The sequence below is a fragment of the Camellia sinensis genome, chromosome 2 (assembly GCF_055761805.1).
Source record: "Camellia sinensis isolate YWXY chromosome 2, ASM5576180v1, whole genome shotgun sequence".
NCBI classification, from domain to species: Eukaryota; Viridiplantae; Streptophyta; class Magnoliopsida; order Ericales; family Theaceae; genus Camellia; species Camellia sinensis.
In genome coordinates, this window is record NC_138962.1 from 204165755 (window position 1) to 204186214 (window position 20460).

A 20460-nucleotide genomic window follows, 5' to 3' on the forward strand; every position below is an offset into this window, starting at 1 on the left:
TTTCAGTTTTCATTTCAATTAATTAAATATTATTTGAAATTATTATTATAACAAAGATTTTTCTTTTCCGAAGTGAATGGAATAAAAAATTAAACAAATTGAATAATTTATATTATATGATTCGTTAAACATATAATTCATTAAAAAAATTAATCCAATATGTATAACCCTATGATTAAGTCCTAATTTTTTAAAACAAATTACGAAAACCATTAATATTTTTATTTTTTTAAAAGAAAAAAAAATATTATTATGAGTTACATATATTCAAATAATCTGATTGAATATTAAAATGAAAAAAATTGTATCAAAATATATAAGTTAATTGAGTTAGTTCTTGTCAAGTATTAATTTATTGATATATAAATATCTTTCAATTAGATAATTTTGATAATTTTATTATTGCATAGGAGAGTAGTTAGAGATTTTATTATTTTCTATTTATTCAATTAAGTTAAAAATTGTAATAAAAGATAGTTGTAATATATAGAACTATAGAGGCCAATTCATAAACCAAATGCGGTTTATTTGTAATTTAAAGCAGTGCTATTTATACCTTCTTCTTTTTTCTTTTTTCTTTTTTTTTTCCGTAGGAACCCCATCTCTTTTATTTTGTTTAATTAGAATTTTGTCCTAACATTTGATCAAAAAAAAAATTTTCTATCCAAACATGAAGTTTCAAATTTACACTCATTCTTAACCTTCCAACCCTAATTTTCGAAACCCTAGATCATCTTCGGCTACAACATTCTTTCTCCGATGACTTTCAACCTCTCTGCAGCACCATCATTGTCGCCGTTACGCCGCTGCCATCACCGCCGAAACATTAACCCTAGATCTCGCACCCTTTTTCTCAACTCACCATCACCAGTAAAGAATGTGTATGTGCATGTGAGAGAGAGAGAGAGAGAGAGAGAAAAAATCACAAAGAAGAAGAAAAAAAATGAAGAGAGAGAAAAGGGGGGATATCGAGCCCTCTTCTTCTTCTCTCTTCTCTCTAGATCTGGTTAGCAACAGCGAGAGACAAGCAATGGCGACAGCCAGAGGGCAATTGGGCAAGGTCGATTGGGAGAAGAAGAGAAGAAAAAGGGTAACTGCAAAAGGGCGACTGTGGGAGGTCGCCGTTAAAGGAATGTGGTCACCTACGGTGGTAGGAATGAGAGAAGAAGAAGAAGACAAAGAAGAAGAAGAAAAGAGAAGGGGGTTGCCTGAATTGGTGGGGATGAGATTAGGGTTTAGGTGTGGATTTGGGGTTAGACAAGGAGTAAGGGAAAGGGAAAGGGAAAGGGAAAGGGGGAGGGGAAAAAGGAAGAAGAAGAAGGTGAATAAAGAAGAGAAAGAGGAGAGAGGGAGGGGGGGCGGGGCTCGCCAGTGGTAAAAAGGAAAAGAAGAGTTGGGTATGAAGAACAGGGATATATTTGGTATTAAGGTGAAGGTTCAAAGATGAAAAATCTAGAAATCCCCTAGATGTTGATTTGTGATTATGTATCAATTTTAAGCAGAATATAACAATCCCAATCAAACAATCAAGACAAAGAGACACAACGATTTAACGTGGAAAAAACCACAATTGGACACCTCCAACTGTGATAAAAAAACCACGGGCAACAGCCACAAAACAATCCACTAAGAAGATTTAAAGGAATTACACAGGTATACTCTCAATTACCTAGCGAATCCACAACGCCTAATTGAACCAACCTCTATGTGCCTCTTCCAACCCCATCTTCACCTCGGAATTGTCTTTACGATGAGCCACCCCGGAATCCACCAAAGCTTCAGGCTCGAATTCTTCAGAATCCACCGAAGAACAACTCTCTCTTTTGTATAGAAAACAAAAACCTTTGATGTTCTCTCTTTTAAACCATGAGTTGAATACTCAATAAAACATCAAAGAAAACTAGAAAAATCTCTCCAGATATAAACCTTAAGATCCAAAAATAAGATCTGGAGAAGTCCCTTGAATCACTTAGTTTTGGGAGAAAACCAAGTATTTATAGAGAACCAAAAGTAATCCTAGATTGGGAAGAAAACAAACTCCTTGAGAAATTCGAAAATCTGGGATCGCGCAGTCCGCTCGAGCGCCCTTTTCCCCGCTCGAGCGGAGACTTCAAATTCTGTGATTTCATACAGGCTCCACGCTAGAGCGTCGGTTTTGCCGCTCGAGCGTCAAATCACACCATCCAGTACTTTTTCAGGCGACTGCAGAGATGCTGAGAGCTTCCAATCCCCGCTCGAGCGTCCCTTTCCCCGCTCGAGCGGACAGGCCAAAACTGGAAAAACTGGAAAAATATAACATGATCAAACAGGCAACTTTGAATGCATTTTTGCATTTTGCTTCGGGGGCGCTACCCCTCGACCCCGTCGTGGCGCTGCCCCGGACCCGCCAAGGGGCGCTGCCCCCTCGACCCCCGCGAGCTGACCGGGCAGCTCGATCCCCGTCATAATCAGCGAAGTGGCAATCTTGAAAGTATTAGCATCACAAACTTCTCTGAAAAGCACAATTCGGGTTGGATTCGCATCTAAACACTCATAGCCTCACTGAAATAAAAAGTGCGAATAAAATTACAACTCAAAGGAGTTTTGTCAAACGGGATTGCCAAGAAATAAAACCTAACAAAAGAGATAATGATAATGTTTCAATTCTGTGAGCAGAAGTTCAAAGAAGTAAGGGAAATTCTATTTCCACACATTTTTTTTTATCTCTATGCACATTATATCTCAATTCACACACTTATAAATTTAATTATGTATTATTATTCTCATTCCACACAACACATATTCTAATTATAACCCTAACTCAAATCATGTACACACACCACTTAAATAGGTTTCCACCCACCTTCAAATCAAAACCCTAATTCACACACATTTCACTGATTTTCTCACTCCAATGCTTTAGTCTTCTTTCATCTCATCTCCTTCCAAATTTTGAGCCACCATCTCATCAATGTTATCACTTACACAGAACAGAAGTATGCCACCAAAGCCTTGTTCGGATTGGCTCTCCACCAAGCCCAGATCCATATATTAAAAGAATAATATTGATGAATTTAATAATGATATAAATTGATTTGGATCTCGTTAATATATATATATATATATATATAATTATGAAAATTGATGACTTTAAGGGTTATTTTAGGTGCTGATGGGTCATTGTGAAAATTGCGCAATTGGGTTCGTTGTTCTTTGTTGATTAGTTGATTATGAGAAAATATGTGGAACGAAAAAAATCTTAAACAATGAAATATAAGCTTAGAGAATAAAGCAATATCAAATATTTTATACAAGCAACAGAGGACAATAAAATGTGTAGCAAGCAATAGTGGACAAGAGGAAGTGAGAAACAATGAGGAAACTAGGTTTTAATTTTTTTTTCTTCTCAAAAGATGTGCACTGAGGATCATTATTTTTAAAAGATGTTATTATTTTTAAAAGATGTGTACAAAGAAAATTAGAATTTTATATTTAGTGTGTTTTAATGCCGATTATGGTTATTTTGCTTCATGATAAAATTGTCATTAACTTTTTTTCATTAAGTGTGTGCACAGAGATAAAAAAACATGTGGAAATAGAATTTCCCAAGAAGTAAGGGTCCAAAGTAAATAGGTAGGGTCATTTAGCAGCTCTTGTAATTTGTCCACAAACAAAATATCCATATTTCATAATTGACTAAGATTCTTTGCATAATTTAAATAAAAAAAAAATAAAAAAAACCTTCATCCAGATTAGTCTCGTCCCTAAAATGAAAAGGCAAAATATGAAAACTAAATACAAGCCTTGAAAGATCTTTTTATGCTTTATTTCATATATATATATATATATACAACCATGCTTCCTACACCCAGTGGGGGTCGCGCCCCCAGTGACGTGGCGCACCCCCACTGGTCGAAAATCAAAAAAAAAAAGAAAACCTGTTTTTTTCCTTCCAACCCCCAGCTGACACCTCACTGGGTGTCACCCCCAGCTGGGGGTAGGAAGCATTTTTCTATATATATATTATCCCTAACAGCATACCCTTAGGTTATAAAATGATTATTTTATTAGATCAAGAGATCAGGTAGACTCTATCGTAAGAAGAAGAAATAAGAATTACAAATGATAACTATAAGACATGCAAATGTATAATGAAAGCAAATGAAAAAACGAGAGAGAGGACGAAATAGCTTTTCAAGCAGGTAACACAAGAGATATCCTAGTGGGTGATAATTAAGGTCCGGAGGTTTACTCTTTCTCAGATTTTAGGTTCAAATTCTCTAGTCAACAAATGTATATCTTGGGATTAAGAATTGCAGGACATAAGTCCTGTTTCGAAAGGTTTGTTTGGGCTGTAGGGACTTAGCCTGATGCCCGTAAGCTAACCCAAAATATCCTACATAATCACAAAAAAAAAAAAAAAAAAAAAAAAAAACAAGAGATAACAACTTCGGTAAAAATGGCCAAAATACAAGCCATGTACAAAGAAGTTTATTATTCATAAAAAAAATTAAATTAATCAAATATGTTTTAAGTGGTTCAAAATTGAACTCCATTCTATTTTTCAAAACTAATAAGTATTTTTATCCAACTATGGGACAAAACAAGGAAAATTTATCGTTTTTAGAAAACAAGAAAAAATTATGAGAAAATATATCTACACACCATATCAAAATAAGGATTTTTATTGATAAATCCCATTTAGAAGTATTTTAACTCAAGAAGTCTATGAAGGAATTTTTTAACCCATTTAGTCCCATGTATGTATAGTTTTATTCCATAAAGTACTTTTTCTTGATTTACACTATTTTCTTAGACACTTATGCTCTTATATTTAATTTTGATACCCTTATAAATATTTTTTGAACAGTTAGCAATTTTATGATGTGAACATTCATATTTTTAAATTCACATTGGAACAAATGTAAAATTGGCCTGTGGGCGGCCCGAAACCCACCTGCGAGCTGGGGCGGGCCCGGCCCGTTAACAATGTGAATATTCACATTGACATGTTAACATTCACATTAATAGAAGTGTAAAATTGGCCCGCGTCCCGTGGTAGCACGAAACCCGCCCGCGGCCCATGGGCGGCCCGGGATGGGCCCGGTCCGGCCCGTTGACAATGTGAATATTTATATTGACATGTTAACATTTACATTGATAAGAGTATAAGATTGGCTCGCGGTCTATGGGCTGCCAAAAGCCCGCCCGCAGCCCGGGGCGAGCGCGGCCCGTTGACAATGTGAATATTCACATTGACATGTTAACATTCACATTGATAGGAGTGTAAAATTAGCCCGCGCCTCGTGGCTGCCCAAAACCCGCCCACAGCCCATGGACGGCCCGGCCTGTTGACAATGTGAATATTCACATTGACATGTTAACATTTACATTGATAAGAGTATAAAATTAGCCAGCGGCCCAGGGCGAGCCCGATCTGACCCGTTGACAATGTGAATATTCATATTGACATGTTAACATTCACATTGATAAGAGTGTAAAATTTGCCCGCAGCCCGTAGCGCGGTCCGAAGTCTGACCGTAGCCTGAGGCGGGCTTGGCCCGACCCGCGACAATGTGAATATTCACATTGACATGTTAACATTAACATTGATAGGAGTGTAAAATTTGCCCGCGGCCCGGGGTAGGCCCGGCCCGGCCCGTTAACAATGTGAATATTCACATTGACCTGTTAAAATGCACATTGATAGGAATCTAGAATTGGCTCGCGGCCCATGGGCTGCTCGAAGCCCGCCCACGGCCCGGGGCAGGCTCGTTTCGGTCTAGGCTCGTTCCGGTCCGGGGCCCGAGCATGCCTGAGACCCTAGGTTAAGGCTTAGGTCATCACTTTGAAGCCCAGCCCGACCCATCGACCTGCTTAAAGCCTATTCAAGACTCGGTCCGAGGCGCAATGTATTTTTTTGTGGAAAATAATAAAATTTTGGTAAAAAAAATTAAAAAGAATTAAAAAAAATGGCCAGGCCCGCCCAAGCCCGACCTAAGCTCGGGGCTAGGCCCAGGCCCACCGGCTCGACCCGAGGCTCGATCTATCGGCCCATCCAAAGCTCGAATACCCTTATGCTAGGGCTAGGGCCTGGGCCTAATTTTTTGGCCCGTAGGCCGGCCCGACCCGGCCCGAGAAAGGCTCATTTGGGCCCAGGCTCGAGCCTAGTCCGAGACCCTAGGCTAGGGCCTGGCCCATCACTTTGAAGCCGGGCCAGGCCCATCGGCCTGGTTAAGGCCCATTCAAGGCTCGGTCCGAAGCCCGGCCTGCGCCGAGGCCTAGTGTCTTTTTTTGAGGAAAATAATAAAAGTTTAGTAGAAAAAATTAAAAAGACTTAAAAAAAATGGCCAGGCCCGCCCCGGGCCGCCCACGGGTCGTGGGCCGGTTTCGAGCAGCCACGAGGCACGGGCTAATTTTACACTCCTATCAATGTGAATGTTAACATGTCAATGTGAATATTCACATTGTCAACGGGCCGGGCCGGGCCCGCCCTAGGCCGCTGTCCAATTTTATACTCTTATCAATGTGAATGTTAATATGTCAATATGAATATTCACATTGTCAACAGGCCGGACTGGGCCCATCCCGGCCCGCGCCACGGGCCGTGGGCGGGTTTTGGGCAGCCACGAGTGCGGGCTAATTTTACACTCCTATCAATGTGAATGTTAACATGTCAATATGAATATTCACATTGTCAACGGGCCGGGCCGGGCCCGTCCCGGGCCGTGGACGGGCTTTTGGCCACCTATGGGTCGCGGGCCAATTTTATACTCTTATCAATGTGAATGTTAACATATCAATGCGAATATTCACATTGTCAACGGGCCGGACCGGGCCTGCTCTAGGCCGCCCATGGGCCGCTGGTGGGTTTCGCGCCGCCACGGAACGCGGGCCAATTTTACACTTCTATTAATGTGAATGTTAACATGTCAATGTGAATATTCACATTGTCAATGGGCCGGGCCCGCCCCGGCCCGACTTGAATTTTTCCGGGCACCCACGAGGATCGACATGGGCTGGGCCCCTACACATTGACGATATGAACATTCATATTGACGGTGTGAACATTCACGTTAGGGATATTTTGGTAATTATGTCACCCATAGGACTTATTGAAACATAAGAAAATAATGTGAACTAAATGGAACATAAGTAGATGAAAAGGGTATTTTAGTCTTCTTAACTCAAATAGGACCTAATGGAATAGTCAAAAAGAATATGAGTTGGATGGAATAAAACTTTTAGAAAGTGGATTTATCAAAAAAAGCTCCTACAAAATATCAACATATACCACAAATGGTGTTTGAAAATAAACTTTCAGATATATGTCAAATGTTCGAATTTAAGATTATGAATGAAAATAAATTGTTTAAATATATAGAAAATTATGCAAATGATCCATGTAATTTATACGATATGTTAATTTAGTTTCTATTGTTTTAATTTGTTCGATTTTACCCCTTAATTTTATAAATTATGTCATATTGGTCTAATAAATAACGTTTGTTAAGTTTGGTAGACGAAAAGTCGTCATGTGCTCCAATAATGTATCAATTTGGTCCTTATAATTTATACGATTTATCAATTTAATCCCTATTATTTTAATTTGCTCGATTTTGACAGGGACTAAATTAACACATTGTGTAAACTACATGAACCAAAATTGACACATCGTTTAAGTTTCTATCCACTAAACCCAAGGGCCGCTATTTCTTGAACTAATATGACACAATTTGTTAAATTAAAGGCAAAATTGAGCAAATTAAATTAATAAGGACCAAATTGATATATCTTATAAATTACATAGACCATTTACATAATTTATCCTTGAATATATATGTATATATTTCGTTCAATTATTTATATCCAAACAACTATTATATATTTATAAATTTATATTTAAACATTTAACTTTTGTTTGAATATTTATATCTGAATACTATTTGTAGTGTGTAATGAAAGTTTATATTGCGTGCAAATAGAATTATCTACAAATAGTATCTCTATGAAATCTGATTTTCCCAAAATAACTAACACACACACACACACACACACACACACACAAACAAAGCGCAAAATGGAAATTTTTTTAAAAAATAAGGGCAAAATAGGAATGTGAAAAAACAAGCATTTTTGGCTCTATGTGATGTTGAAGCACCACTATATAGAGAGATATGTATGTGTGTGCATATATGCAAACACACATCATTTTAGAGAGAGAGAGAGAGAGAGATGGAAGGGGGTGATGCTAAGGGTAGTGTTTGTGTAACAGGTGGAACAGGGTATGTTGCGTCATGGCTGATCATGAAGCTACTTGAACATGGTTACAGAGTTAGAACTACAGTTAGATCTCATAACCCAGGTAATTAATCTGCCTCTTTGCTTTTCGTACACTAGTGATCACTTTCATGTATGTATATGATTGAAAATCTCATGGGTTTTCAATTAGATCATGTTGAATTTGAGGGTAACCTTTATGAACTCAAGACCCCAAGTCATTGCAAAGACCCTGATTCTTGCTTGTCAGGATGAGGATAGTTTGGGCCGTACGATCTAAATAAAAAGTCCAAACATATAATAGTAATTTAACAACACTTTTTGTATGAACTGTTGGGGAATTTTATTACATAGATATAAATGATGTACAGACATACATACATATATAGATGGATATGTGTATTGAAAATGCTAGACATCTCCAAAGTTTTATTGAATTTGAGTAAAAATTTAATAAAAAGTTTAATATGATATAATGTATTCTAATGATTTTCATCAATTTAGCCAGTGATCTGGTGAAGAGTAAATTTTTGTCAATTTTTTTTACAAAATAGCTAATTCATCCCAAATCCGATTGTCTATGAAGACATCTATCACCTGTAAATTTGATAAAAAGATAAAACTCTTTGATTTGATGAAAAAGTATTTCTCCCTTCATTTAATATATATTTGATAAAACGATTGGAGCTAAGTTTTTTTGAATTTTCATCAAATTTAAATTTAGGGCAAATTACAAACACCCCTTGAGATTTGGTGAAAAAACAGATTCCCCTGAGGTTTGAGAAATTACATCCCACCTCCTGAGGTTTATATTTCCATAACAAATTGCCCCCTGAGAATTTTATTTTCATACAGATTCCCCCTAATGTTTCCTAATTTGTTATGAAAATTTGACCCTCAGGGGACAATTTGTAATTTCTTAAATCTCAGAGAGGAACCTGTATTTTCACCAAATCTCGAGGCGGTGTTTGTAATTTGCCCTTAAATTTAATATCTGATTTGATAAAGAGCTGGAGATGGCCTTGGTGACCTTCTAAAATTGAGACCCTTTTTACTTATTATCCTTATTTAAAAATAAAATAAAATAAAATAATAGGTAAAATATTAAGTGCTTACAATTATATATACTCTTTTTGTCTAAAATATTAGTTTCTTTTAGAGAATCTAACTTTTTTTTTAGTAATACAATTATTACATTCTAAAAATATTAACTTTTCAAAATTATCCTTTGCTAATACAATTTTTACACTTAAAAAATATTAATGTTAATGAATTTAAAAGAAGTGCAAAATAGAAAATTCATGTTATTTTCGTATTTAATTTTTGAGAATAGACTAATATTTTGAAATAATAAAAAATAGAATAAGGAACTAATCTATATATTATATAAGGTAAAAGGGGTTTTTAGAGAGAAGCCTTCTAGGAGTTTCAAACCCTCATTTTAAAATTATTGAATTTTCTTAATTTTAAACAATTAAGAAAATTTTCATTGGTTAGCTTTCATTTATTTTTTATTTTACAAGAAAAAAGAGAAAAGTGAATCTTATATTCCTATTTATATAAGCAAAATGAGATTTTTAATGAGAAGCCATATGATCAATATCTCATACTATTTTTTTTGATTTTCTTAATTTAAAACAATTAAGAAAATCCCGATTGGCTAGTTTCAATTTAACTTTTATTTTACAATCTCACATAGATGTTTTGATTTTAAAATAATTTTGTACGAGATTTTGAAACTCTCATAATATCTCTTCTTAAAAGCATTCTTTTATTAAATAAATAGATATATTGATAATCTCAACATCATTCTTACTGCTCCTTAATACAAAAATTATGAGATAATTATGATAATTTTAAATTTGTATTTAAAACTTATAAATCATGTGATAGATTATTATAATTTTAAATTTATATTGTGTCAATTTTAAATTTAAATTAATAGATTGCTTTCCATATTTCATGACAGTTTAAATTTTAATAAAATAAAATTTAAAAATTCTAATTAATTAATTAATTTTTGTGTAAGCTGGTTAGTCTTTTGACCTAACTGATTAAGGTAAACCATTTTTGGTTTGATTGATTTGCTGGTTTAATCATGATTTTAGCGGTTTTACATGTTACGATAATTCTTTCTTACTTATTAAATTTTTAAAATTTCTTTAATTATTTCCCTTTCAAAAACCAATATGACAACTTTTTAAAATTCATATATTTTTATTCTAAAATAGTGAAATATTCGAACAATGTCATTTTTTTTTTTATAACAAATCATAATTTTAATTATTAATTGTCAATTCAACAATTTTAATCTGTTTATACTATATGTTGGCCCTGTTTGGTAGAGCTGTGGGAAAGTGCTTATAGCTTATGCCTAAACAGCTTATAGCTTATAACTATGAACATAAGCTGATTTCTGACTTATAAATTAAGCATCTCCTGCCCCACTCAAAGAATAAACTGATTTCTGACTTCCAAAAAATTATAAGCTATAAGCTAAACTAAACACATTAAAATAACTTAAATTAAGCTGAAAGTTGAAATAAGCAGCTTTTAAGCTGCACCAAACAGGGCCGTTATAGTAAAGGAATATTTGAAACAAAACTCTTAAACTTGTATATAAAATTTTATTTAGGAGAAACAAAATATAAAAAAATTAAATATAATTATCTATTTTTAATAAATAATATATTATTTTATCACGTGCATAGTACGAATGATATATTAATATTTTATAATGAAAATAATATATATATATATATATATATATTTGCTAGTACACACAAATGTATTTGCATATATAATCACCAAAATTTAGTAACGTCGAATAAGATAAGAATATCTCAAAAGATAAAATTTACTATTGTTCTTTAATTTTTTATTTTATTTTATTTTTAAAAGCATGTTTACATCAATCACATTCCAATCCGCAATTCATAAAAATCAACCTACATATGCAAATTATGTAATAAAAAAACCCCTTATATATGTGAAGGTTATGTTTCGTGACTCATTGAAATAGGAAGAATATGTCAGATTCTTGAAAGAATATTTTCACACACAATAGTAATGATTGATGCAAATAATAACTAGGTCAAAGCAGAACAATACATAGAGTAAATTTTTAATGAATTTATAAATAGGGCATTTATTCATAAATTTCTATTCATCTACTTAGGTTTCACTTATTTTAAATTATTTTTTTTTTTATATTTCAATTAGTTTTACAGGTGACATAATTATCAAAATGCTCCTAATAATAATATTCACGTTGTCAGTGTGAATGCTCCGTGATATGAACATTTACACTATAAAATATGAATATTCATATCACAAAGTTGCTAAGCATTTAAAAAATATTTGTAAGGATAAAATTATTCATAAAGTACATTAAATATGAGAATTAGAATTTGGTAGATCAAATATCCAAATAATATGACTTATTGGAAAACAAGAAAATGTTATGGATTAATTAGAATATAAGTACTTAAAAAATGTTTTCCTAATAAATCTCTTTACAAGTACAAAGCCAAAAATAATGATAGTAACAATAATAATAATAATAGCAAAAACTAATTACAAAAAAATAAAATAAAAATTAAGGGCATAGAATAAGCAAAAAATTCAAGAGCAAAAAGTATACCAAAAAAATTGATTGGAAATATTTTTTTTTTGAGAATGGAACTAATAATTTATTAGCAAATGTATATTGAATTTAATTGTAATGAAATCAAAACCAATTAGGGAAGAATGAATATAGAAATTATTTTAAACAACGATTGATATAATTTGTGATGGATTTATTAGAAAATCATTTTTCAAGTAATTATACCTTAATTAGTCTATAACATATTCTCGTATTCCAATAAGTTTTATTATTTAGACATTTGATCTACCAAATCTTAATTATCATATTTAAGGTATTTTGTACACATTTTTACCTTTGCAAATATTTTTTTTAAATGCTTAGCAACTTGATGATGTGAATATTCAAATGTTCACATTGACAATGTGAAATATTCACATTGTCAATATGAACATTATTAGGAATATTTTGGTAATTATGTCACTCATAGAACTTAGTGGAACATAGGAAAATAAATTAGACTAAGTAGAACATAAGTAAATGAAGAGGGATTTATGAATAAATGTGCAATTTATTAATTTAAACATCAAATGAAACCAAAACTCAATTAAGGGGAATGAATATTTTAAACATCAAATGAAACCAAAACTCAATTAAAGGGAGAATGAATATTGAAGGAGGATGCTCTGTTTGGACCCTAAAACTAATATAAAATCAGATTGGGCCCAATAAAATTTATAAATAATTTTTGTTTTTAATTGAGCCCAACGGGTTTTTTTTTGGAGCCGTTTAAACTAAGGTGGTGTTTGTTGAAACTAAAAATCAAAGACTGAAAATTAAGTATTAAAAACTGAATGTTAAATTTTTTAAGTTGAAAAGTTGTTTGATAAAAATTTAAGTGTTGAATTAAAAATAAGTTGTTTGATATGTGTAAGATAAAATTTAAAATTTATTATTTTAAAATTATATATTTTAATTTTTATATTGTGATAATGGTAGTGGTGGTGGTGGTGGAGTGGCATAGTGGTGGTAGCGGTGGCGTCGTGGTGGTGGTGGTGGTGGTGGTGGTGGTGGTAGCGGTGATAGTAGTAGTAAAATGATAGTGATGTTTATGGCAATAATAACAATGGTGACGAGGGTGATGGTAGTAGTGGTGGTGGTGGTAATGGTGGTGGCAACGGCATAATGGTGGCGACAATGGTGGTAGTGGTAGCGGTGACATAGTAGTAGTGGTGACATGATGGTGATAGTTGTGGTGTTGGTAGTGGTAGCGATGACAGTGACATGGTGGTAGTGGTAGCGATGGCAGTGACATGGTGGTAGTGGTGGCGATGGCATGATGCTTTTGGTGGTAGTGGAAGCAGTGGTGGTAATGAGTTTATAATATTTATAATTCAGTCAGAACTAAGTAAGTTTTATGTGACTTAAAATTTTCTTAAGTTTTAGTTTACATTTGAAGATGCACTTAAATTTTTAAGTGATATTAATTATGGTTATCAAATGGACTTAATTGATTATCACTTAATCTATTTAGTTTTAAGTGCTAAATTATATTATTAAACACCCCTAAGCCTCAATCAATAAAAGGGATTGGGCCTATTTGAATTTTTTATATATGTTACAAGGGGCTAATGAATTTTGGGACCCTATTTTGGGCCAAATTTTGAGTGCCCAACCTTAGCTAGGACTGGTCTAAACATACAAAATTTTTAAAGTAACTTACATTGACACTCCCTGATGTTTTTGTTTAATACAGATTCTTCTCTTACGTTTGAAAAATTATATTCCTCTCCCTGAAATTTGTAATCTCATTACAAATTGCTCCCTGAATTACTGATGTCATACTCTAAAATTTCTTAAATGACTATTTTGCCCTTTTGCCTACCATGTCTTCTTCCTATCATCATGATTACATTCTATAACTTTCTATCATTAAATTCTACCTGAACATATTCTTATTGAGTGATGATATACCAACATAAATTTTATATAAATTTTTCTAGCATAATGATATAGTTTAATGGTGACTTTTCACTTTAAAACAAAACACCTATAAACATGATTTATATTTACAATAACATTACCATCACAATATTTTTATGATATTTTTTGTATAAATTTTTATATATGAATAGAATTTTTCATTTTTATTTCAGCCATCATTTTTCTTTCTCGTCTATTTACCTGCATTTATTACAATATTATCAAACACCGTCATTCACATTTATTATAGTATTATTGAATTTTTGTATTTTTTTTTATTTGGTGAATTTTAAAAAAAAAATCATAAAATATTATCCTTCTTAAGTTGTCACAGCCCAAACCCGGCCCTATGGGTTTAGTACCGTAACCGGCCAGTAATCCGAGATTACCGAAGGCCTGCAGAACAGTAATACAGTAAAACAGAGTACAGGGCCTGGCGGAAGCCAATACAGTAAATAAATAGTGTCCATTGAGCTGTGACAGTCTGTATGCAAAAAGGCTTTTCATACATTCACACATAAACAGTACGTACAATATTGACATTCATTCAATCTAGGGACTCAACCCTAGATAGCGGTACAGAAAACATTCCGTCTGTACAACACAGTATACAAAATTAACAGTCACACAGTACAGGGACCTAATCCCTGTATAACAGTACAGTAAACAGTCAGTCTATACAAAACAGTGAAACAGTACAAAAAGGGGGAAATTCTAAAGCACCCCTAAGCCTTAACAGTAGGCTCGGAACCTCGCAGTGAGGCACAAAGGCTGGCTTGACAAAACTGGAGTTACCCTGACGCTCCTAGCTCCGTTCTGGTGCCTGTACACCTACATATATATATGAGCAGTGAGCTAAAGCCCAGTGAATAACATAAAGCGTAAAGGGGTTTAGAATGAATGTCCTTACAGTAATGAAAACAGTTCATTTCAATCAGTAATTCAGTTGCTCAGTACAGTAAACAGTCATATGTGGTACATCCATTAGCATAACAGTAACAGTAGGTCTTAAAAGACCGAACAGTAATGATGGCCATCAGTCAGTAAACAGTAGTGGTTTCACAAGGAAACCGACAGAGATCTCTGTGACAGTAACAGTAACAGTAAACCGTAGATACTAAGGATGCCACAGTACAGTTCAGAAATAAAGGACATACATTCATTCAGTAAATAATACCAGTTCAGTAAACAGTTCAGTTCAGTATTCAGAAGATAATCAGTTGAACATATCTTTACACAATTGTTACTCACAGAGTTCTGGGCTACAGTATGCTAGAGCGTGTCTCCCCAGTTGCCAACCCTACACAGTTCACAGGTTGAACACACACTAAGCTACACAGTTGGGAAATCTTATAACTTAATCCCTAATTTGCCTTGGTGTGTTCTACAACGATATCCTCATCTAAGTGTCTTAAACTAGGCCTAAGAATGCCTAGGATGGGATGAGGATGCAAAAATACACTTAGAAAATATTTCGCAAAGTTTGCTGAAAATAGGAGCCTCGCTCGAGCGAGACTTTCTACGCTCGAGCGTAAGTCCAAAATCAAAGGCTTCGCTCGAGCGAGGAATCCTTCGCTCGAGCGGTCTGCAAAACAGTAAAAGTACTGGATGCTGAAATTTTACGCGCGATGGTCGCTCGATGGTCGCTCGAGCGGAGCCCTGGACAAAGGTGCTCGCTCGAGCGGGGAATCCTTCGCTCGAGCGAGGAAGCCAAATCTGGAATTTCCAGATTTGCCTCCCAAGCTCAAACCAAGCATTCAACCACTCCAAACTCGACCTCTTGGGCCCAAAATCTGGAAAACATCATTAAATTCCATGTATAACAAGTTTCAAAGCTCAATTCATGAATTCAAGCCCCAAAGGTGAGTCAAATAAAACCATATTCAAACCCATTTTCAAGAACAACATTCAAACATGTCATGCATGAGTTTTAAACCAAATTAAAGCTTCAAAGCTGTTTCAAAAGAGCTCATTTCTTTTCAAATCAGATGGAAACATGGTCTATAACAACAATATGAGCATGCATGTACCAATGTCCATGTAATCAACCTCAAAATGCAACAATACCAACATGCATGCAAGAAATGATCTTCAATCCCTCATTTATGGACCAAATCATGACTTAGCTCTACAAATTAACATGAATCATGCAAGAATGAACTCAAGAACAGCAACAAGAAGATGGATGTCCTACCTTGGGTGTAGAATTAGGAGTGAGGGAGCTCAAATTAGTAATTACCCTTCAATTCTTCAAGTTGACTAAGCCAAACCCCCAAGAACAACTCTATTCTCTCCCTTTCTCCCTCAAGGTCGGTGATGTGCTCAAAATGGCTGAGCAAAATGTTCTTCAAGTGTGTACATAAGGCTCAAGTGTGTGTATATGAGATAGTGGCAAAATGGTAAATATGGCAAACTCTTTAATTGGCTTATTTTAATCTAATTTAATCATACCTAATCAGTTTTCAGATAAATATACCATAAAATCACATTAATTATGAGGGTCACGGAACATCAATCGGTTTCTAATTCGGCCGCCGATAAGGCCTTCAATTAGCAGTTTAAACATATAGACATGAACAGATAATCAGACAATCAAACAGATAGAATGCAATTAACTAACATATACTCAGTTAATTCAGATTCCAATTTCAATCAGTCAGTTCAGTACTTTACTCAGTTCAATTATCAGTCAGTTATCAGTCATTATCCGTTTCGTTTAACAGTAATCGGTGATTATCGGTAATCAATCAGTCCCTAATCAGTAAACAGTATGAGGGTTGTTACATAAGTATATATAGATTAGGTGCATTTTTTTTAAAAAAAAATTTGCTTAAAATATTTTTAAAAAATCAGTAAAAATAAAAAACAGGAAAAATAAAAACAAATCAATTTTTTGTGTGTTGATTATTATTTCTCTTGAAATGATATGAACAAAATATTAACATTATTTTATTATTGTATATGTATTAAGGTTAAGGGGTAAATGTGTCATTTAATCTAACATGGGGGTAATTGTAATTTTTTTAAATGTGAGGGAGGAATCTATATTAAGGGGTTGTTTGGGGTGTCCTAAATAAGTGCACTTTTTGTCTTTTTGGATTATAAAGTTGAGGAAAAAAATATAGATGTTTGGGTTAACTTTTTTGACTTTTTATGAAAAAATGTGTATTAAAAAATTATATAAAGAAATGTGTAGGAGAAGATTGGAAATGAGTGAATGACAGCTGTACAATCTGGCAGCCGAATTCTTGGTAAGAAATTATTGGGTACTTTTCGGACATTGTAGTGGACTGTTTTGTTCGGCCCCTGGGGGCCATCACGGGTCCCATTTTGATAATCTGAACCGTTCAATGTGTAGAACTCGTCGAACACTATATGCTTATAAAAAATCACGTTGATCGGATATCGATAGCTATCTGATCAGATTTGTTTTTTTTCAATCGTTAATTATAACACGATCCATTTTTTCATACAAAACTGATTTGATTATGTAGTTATCGATATCCGATCAATGTGATTTTTTACAGACATATAGTACTCGACGATTTATACACATTCCACGGTTCAGATTATCAAAACGGGACCCATGATAGGCCCCCACGGGCCGAACAACTGTGTGTGAAAAATTGCCCCAAACTGTCTAATACTTGGGACAAACGCTGCACAGCCCCTTTGACTTTTCATGATGGCTGAGTTGTATGAGTGTGGGAAATTATTTTTTTAATATATTTTTTTTTTGTAAATAGTGATAACTTTTTAATTTTTTGAGTTAACTTTTTAACTTTTTTTAGAGTTGCCAAACTTGGCTTAAATAGAAACCTCAAGGGTATCAGTGTAATTTATCCAAATTTTTATATAGAGAAGTCATATTAAATGATGTGACAGTAAAATATTTGTAATTTTGAATTATAGGAAGGGGTTTTGTGATTTCCAACGAAGAGATATAGATGTGCAACATACCATTATGTATGAACTTTTTATATATAAATTTTGTTTGTATTCTATCTGTCTATATATACAGATATAGGTGAGTATTCTATTGAGAATGTTTGTGCAAAGCATGAACAGGAAGTGACCTCCTTTATGTTATGTTAAGATAAAGAAATATTAAACTATATACATATTTAATTTGAGAATGGATATGTTAAAATACTCAACTATTTTCCTTTTATAATATGTAAATTATATGGTTATTTACAATTGCAATTACAAGGCCTTCCTTGAAGTGTTTAATTAATCATGCTCTGCAAATTATATCCTCGTCTAAGAACCAACTTATATGGCATTAAACAAAAGAGAGAATATATGAACCAGTTTCCCTCAAATGGAAACACTTCAGGTCCTATGTGTGCACGAGTGTTTAAGGTTGAAGAACTTGATGAAATCAAGCAAGCTTGAATAATGGTTATAAATTATCATTAAGTACAAAAAGAATGAACAAGAAGATGAGGCGAATGAACAAGAAGATGAGGCGAATGAACAAGAAGATGAGGTCCAGTTCTTATCTCTTGTGCGTTGTTGTGGAACTGATCCTCTAGGATTGGAGAGTTTATGTTGTCTTCTGGACTAGCACCTCGGACTTGCGAGTGTTTTTTCCTCATAGGCTAGGTATGTGTGACGTGTTTGGCTTGCTCGGTCATGTTAAACTTTATTATACATTTCTTCTAGAATTATCAGTTGTAGTACCCATTTACAAGTTTCCACTCCTACAAAACAGATTTTAAAAGTGCTTATAGATGTGTCTTTGTTATTTTTCATACCAAATTGTATGTCAAGTACAAATTCATGAAATTTTGATGTTTTTCATCCATGGTTTCCTCACCAGACAGCAAGAAAGACCTTAGCTACCTCACAGACCTGCCCGGTGCATCAGAAAAGCTTCAAATTTTCAATGCAGATCTTGCCCAACCAGATAGTTTTGATGAAGCTATCCAAGGTTGCATTGGAGTCTTCCATGTTGCTCACCCACTTGATTTTGAGGACAAAGAACCTGAAGAGGTCAAGACCCAAAGAGCTATCAACGCGACCCTTGGAATTTTAAAGGCATGCCTTAAATCAAAGACCATAAAGCGAGTTATATACACTTCTAGCGCATCTACCATTATGTTTAATGAGAAGGGTTTAGATGTTTTGGATGAGAGTCACTGGAGTGATGTAGATTTTATTAGATCCTTAAATCCTTATGGAGCTTCATACATGATCTCAAAGACATTAACTGAAAAAGCTGCTCTAGAGTTTGCTGAAAAACATGGATTGGATCTCATCACTGTAATTCCTTCCCTAATCAATGGACCCTTCATTTGTCCTCGTGTGCCTAGTTCAGTAGACACTGCAATGGTTATGATGCACGGTACGTGTTGTTTCTCATGACCTTACTCTTCTTGAATTTTGCTAGAAGTATTTCAGATTATCGAAATTATCTGATTTGAGTATTGTAAAACAGTTCTACTACGAACACAGAAATCAAACATATAATAGAACACAAAATGCACATGAATTGACAAGATTTTAAAGAATTTGTTAATAGGACCCACTTCTAAAAGATATTGTAAAATTTTTCATATAGATTTCATGTTTGATTCTATGACTAATTTATGTGTTCTAGAACGATTCATTGTAAAATAGTAGGGGTTTGAAGTCATATGTTGAGTTTATTCTTCATTATTTCTTTTCTTTCTTTCTTCTTCTTCTTCTTCTTTTTTTTTTTTTTTTTTTGTGTGTGGTTTTGATTCAATGCAGGCAAAAAAGATAAATATAGTTCTCTTGCTAAATTACAAATGGTGCACATAGACGATGTGGCCAGTGCACATATCTTCCTTTTTGAATACCCTGATGCAAAAGGGAGGTATTTGTGTTTGGCAGTTGACTTAACAATTGATAAGCTGTTTGAATTTCTATCTGCCAAATACCCAGAATGTCCAATACCAACACCGGAGTGAGTTCTAATCTTATTTACTTTTCCCAATTTTTTCTTGTTATTTTCCTTCGTCAGAAAAACATATCTCAGTCTTCGCCCCATGTATTTTTGCAGTTCCTTCAAAGAAATTGAATGTACCTCACGTAGTAATCTGTCCTCAAAGAAGTTGTTGGATACTGGGTTCAAGTATAAGTATGGCCTTGAAGAAATGTACAATGGAGCAATTCAATGCTGCAAAGAGAAGGGTTTTCTCTAGGCAATACTGGTACTCAGTCAGTCTTGCTCTAGCTACTTTTGGCTTCAGGGACAGTTAATGTTTCCTTTTTGTGATGTTTTTGTTACAAACCATCTTTTTAGTGAATGGAATAATTGTTGAAGGGATGAGATCATGACATCTAGGTATACATGTAAGCAAATGAAGGAATGGCAATAAGTTAACTTGACATGCCTGTAAGTTTTATGAAAATTGTTTGAGGGTTTGAAATCGTTAGCTCAAAATCCAAAACGACGTCGTTTTGCGTTTCTTTTTTTTTTTTTTTTCCTTTTTTTCCTTTTCTTGCTTTTTTTTTTTCTTTCTGGTTTTTGAACACAGACAGACAGAGGCGAGAGAGAGAAAGGAGAGAAGAAAAGAGAAGAGAAGAGGAAGAGAGAAGAAGGAGAAAAGATGGGGAGAAGGAGGAGGAAGAGAAGAAGACAGTGATGGCGGAGGAGGAAG

General features: G+C 34.1%; 1 protein-coding gene across 2 annotated transcripts; it reads left to right on the forward strand.

Annotated features, from left to right (window-relative positions):
• Positions 1 to 8043: 8043 nt before the first annotated feature.
• On the forward strand, positions 8044 to 20250 carry LOC114299554 (vestitone reductase). Of its 2 annotated transcripts, none has more exons than XM_028244325.2 (4): positions 8044 to 8344; positions 18654 to 19178; positions 19568 to 19763; positions 19860 to 20250. In XM_028244325.2, the coding sequence occupies exons 1-4, from the start codon at positions 8215 to 8217 to the stop codon at positions 19999 to 20001; spliced, it is 993 nt and encodes a 330-aa protein (XP_028100126.1). In that variant the 5' UTR covers positions 8044 to 8214; the 3' UTR covers positions 20002 to 20250. The 2 variants fall into 2 exon arrangements, with proteins under 2 accessions (XP_028100126.1, XP_028100127.1); XM_028244326.2 differs by having other exon boundaries at positions 8157 to 8344; positions 19691 to 19763.
• The last annotated feature ends 210 nt before the right edge of the window (positions 20251 to 20460 follow it).